The sequence below is a fragment of the Piliocolobus tephrosceles genome, chromosome 4 (assembly GCF_002776525.5).
Source record: "Piliocolobus tephrosceles isolate RC106 chromosome 4, ASM277652v3, whole genome shotgun sequence".
Lineage (NCBI taxonomy): Eukaryota > Metazoa > Chordata > Mammalia > Primates > Cercopithecidae > Piliocolobus > Piliocolobus tephrosceles.
In genome coordinates this window covers 149520487-149523804 of record NC_045437.1, presented here as the reverse complement: position 1 = coordinate 149523804, position 3318 = coordinate 149520487, and the positions used below count along the sequence as shown (strand labels likewise).

General features: G+C 48.9%; 1 protein-coding gene across 1 annotated transcript; it reads right to left on the bottom strand.

The window, feature by feature from the left end:
* Positions 1-1629: 1629 nt before the first annotated feature.
* SLC25A2 (solute carrier family 25 member 2) lies at positions 1630-3052 on the bottom strand. Its single transcript, XM_023193082.2, has one exon. The coding sequence runs from the start codon at positions 2858-2860 to the stop codon at positions 1955-1957; it is 906 nt and encodes a 301-aa protein (XP_023048850.1). The 5' UTR covers positions 2861-3052; the 3' UTR covers positions 1630-1954.
* Between the last annotated feature and the right edge of the window lie 266 nt (positions 3053-3318).

The window sequence follows — 3318 nt, the reverse complement described above, 5'->3', positions numbered from 1 at the left end:
TTATGTTTCACTGCTTAGTCACACCCCATACCTAGTTATCATTAAAAATTACTGATGGCCAGTACCAAATTTAGAAGACTCTAGCACTGTAAAGGCATGGGAAGGTATTATGGACCCCAAGGTAAACTTCAAAAAAGGTTGTCCCTAACATGCCTGTCGAGTGAAAGCACTAAGTTCTGTCTAGTTCTACCTGAGAGTAGATGACTTTTACCCACAAGTATTGTTAGCAAACAGGGAACAAAAACTTCTCTTAGCTTAGTCACTTTCTGTTCCCCAGGAAGGTTTCTGGCTGATGGAGGCAGAAAGGACAGTGAGTGACCCAAAATGAATCAACAGTCTCTAAATGGGCCAATAGAACACCCTTGCATCCTACCCAGGCCAGGACCCAGAGACTGGAAGCTAAGAGCTGTTATCAGCCACGTGGGTCTTCATCAACGCATAGGTGCCCAGCTCCTTCCTTAAATGAAAGCCCAGCTCCTTTGAAGGGGAGAAAGGAAGCTGGTGCAGGAAGGCTGTGTGGATTCCCCAAGGCCTGATGATACTCTAGACCATCCCTAACCATATAGGCAGAAAGCAGAATATAATCCCACTTTGAAAATGGATAGCACTATTTTAAGGGTATTCTTTCTTGGGAAAATCCACAATGCTTACTCTGAAACTTTTAACTCAAGAATGTCAAAGCCACACTGGTATGCATGTACCTTCTCCTCTTAAAAATATAGATGAGGCCAGGTGCGGTGGCTCACACCTATAATCCCAGAACTTTGGGAGGCCAAGGCGGGTGGATCACCTGAGGTCAGAAGTTCATGGCGAGCCTGGCCAACATGGCAAAACCCCATCTCTACTAAAAACACAAAAGTTAGCCAGGCGTGGTGGTGTGCACCTGTAGTCCCAGCTACTTGGAAGGCTGAGATAGAAGAATCACTTGAACTCAGGCGGCAGAGGTTGCAGTGAGCCGAGATCGTGCCACTGCACTCCAGCCTGGGCAATAAGAATGAGACTCCACCTCAAAAAAAAAAAAAAAAGTGTGTGTGTGTATATATATATATATATATATATATATATATATATAGAGAGAGAGAGAGAGAGAGAGAGAGAGAGAGAGAGAGAGAGATTTTGGTTTTCAAGCACCACATGAAGACTTTTCCAAACTTGAACTACCTAATGAAGTGTACATGTTAAATAGACTTTAAAAGAGATCCTGGCCAGGCATGGTGTCTCATGCCTATAATCCCAGCAGTTTGGGAGGCTGAGGTGGGTGGATCACCTGAGGTCAGGAGTTCGAGACCAGCCTGGCCAACGTGGTGAAACCCCATCCCTACTAAAAATACAAAAATTAGCCAGGTGTGGTGGTGGGCACCTGTAATCCCAGCTACTCAGGGGGCTGAGGCAGGAGAATCACTTGAACCAGGGAGGTGGAGGTTGCAGTGAGCCGAGATCATGCCACAGCACTCCAGCCCGGGTGACAGAGTGAGACTCAGTCTCCCAAAAAAAAAAAGAGATCCTAAGCAATCATTCATACCTATCTTCACAAAATATGGTCAATTCTGGGTTTGGGGGGGTAATATTTGAGATTATACATAGAACCAAATTGTTTCACTCATGACATAGAATCATCCAAACTGCATGTACACACAAACGGCTTTATGCAAAGGCCCTGACAGCGTGATATTTAGTTTTTCGAATTAGGTACATAGGGCCAACCAGCCTGTCCTGTACATTCCAGCAAGTGCAAGAGCAGCAACTTTCCTATTTCAATACAGTTATGGGCAGAAATTATATGATGTAAAATAGAGGCCCTTTCATAAAGTTAAGATTTAGGGTAGAAGAAGGGAAGATAAAACCAAAATTCCCATGAAGTCAAAATTCGGCATTGGTCTTGTATTCTGTTGAAACTTGTGATGAACTGTAGTACTCAAACTCACGGACTCAGATCCAGGTTCACCAAGACACTTCAGTATGCTTCCAACTGGCTCATCATCATCTTCCTGCTGTATTCATAGGCCACAAATAGTGCCCCATTGGCAGGGATTGCTCGAATCATAGTAGCTTTCAGTCCAGAATATAAGGCTACTATTCCTTCATTTCTCACAACACTTAAGAGGGTACCAATAAATCCTGCCTGTTTTCCATACATGGAAAGAACTTGAATTCTGGATTTAATACAATCCACTGGGAACATGACAAGCCAGAGGCAAATTCCAGCAACTCCACCACTTAACATCAAATGGACAGGGCCTAGTTCATCTTTTGATCTCCCTGATGCCAACAACGATCGGCTCAGTTCATAGCCACCAAAGTAAAAGAAATAACCCGGTACTTCTTGAAGTAGAGTACTCGAGAGTCCATGGTAGAAGCCCAAGGGGCCATCCTTTTTAAGGATACCCTTCACGACAGACCAAATTGTATTATGGCTTTTTGCTATCTTCCCTGACATCTCCATTTCATACATGGTCTGTAGCCGGCACTTTACAAGCTCGGTGGGGCAGAGAGCCAGTGCAGCAAATGCAGAGGCAAAGGACCCCGCGGTTGCAGTCTGGAGATCACTCAGCTTTGCCTGCTTGTCCATTCCAGCCACTTTCCTGACAAACTGCTGGCAGAACCCGTAGCACATGAAGAGGACCGAGTTTTCAGCAACGGAGGCCATAAGTGCCGGGCCGGTGCCCTTGTAGAAGCCCCTGAGACCCACTTGGGTGTACGTCTTCAGGAAGCAGTCGGTGAGGCCCTTGTACAGGTCGGGGAACGTCTGCATCTTCACTTTTATTGTGTCGAAGGGCTGCCCGGTCAGTACACACGCTGTCCCCCCTGCGGCCCCCGCTGTGAGGTCGATGGCGGCTTGGATGCCAGGACTGGACTTCATGTTCGCTCACTCATCTGAAGGTACCAGTAGAAGGCGACTAACTCCCCAGATCATGGGACCGTCTTTTCACGTCCAGCCGCAGCGAGCGCGGGGATTGGGGTTGGGGGTTGGGGGGTGGCTCTGCTGCCTGTTCTGGGCTCTCACCCCAGTGCGGGGGAGGCCGCTTAACCCCACGCTGGGCCGCCGGCCGCCCTCTCCCCGCGCACTGAAATAACCCCCAGCTGCCGGCCCCGCGCGCGGCTCACTAGCGTTCCTGCGGCTCCTGGCTCACTGGCGGGGCCCCCAGCCGCCTCCCGCCTGGACCCGCCATCCCTGCGCCCGCAGGCGGGGGACGCTGACCGAATAAATACTTTTGGTGTACTGCGACTGGGCGCGGTGGCTCACTCCTGTATCCCAGCACTTTGGGAGGCGGAGGTGTTAGGATCGCTTGAGCCCAGCAGATCAAGACCAGCCTGGGC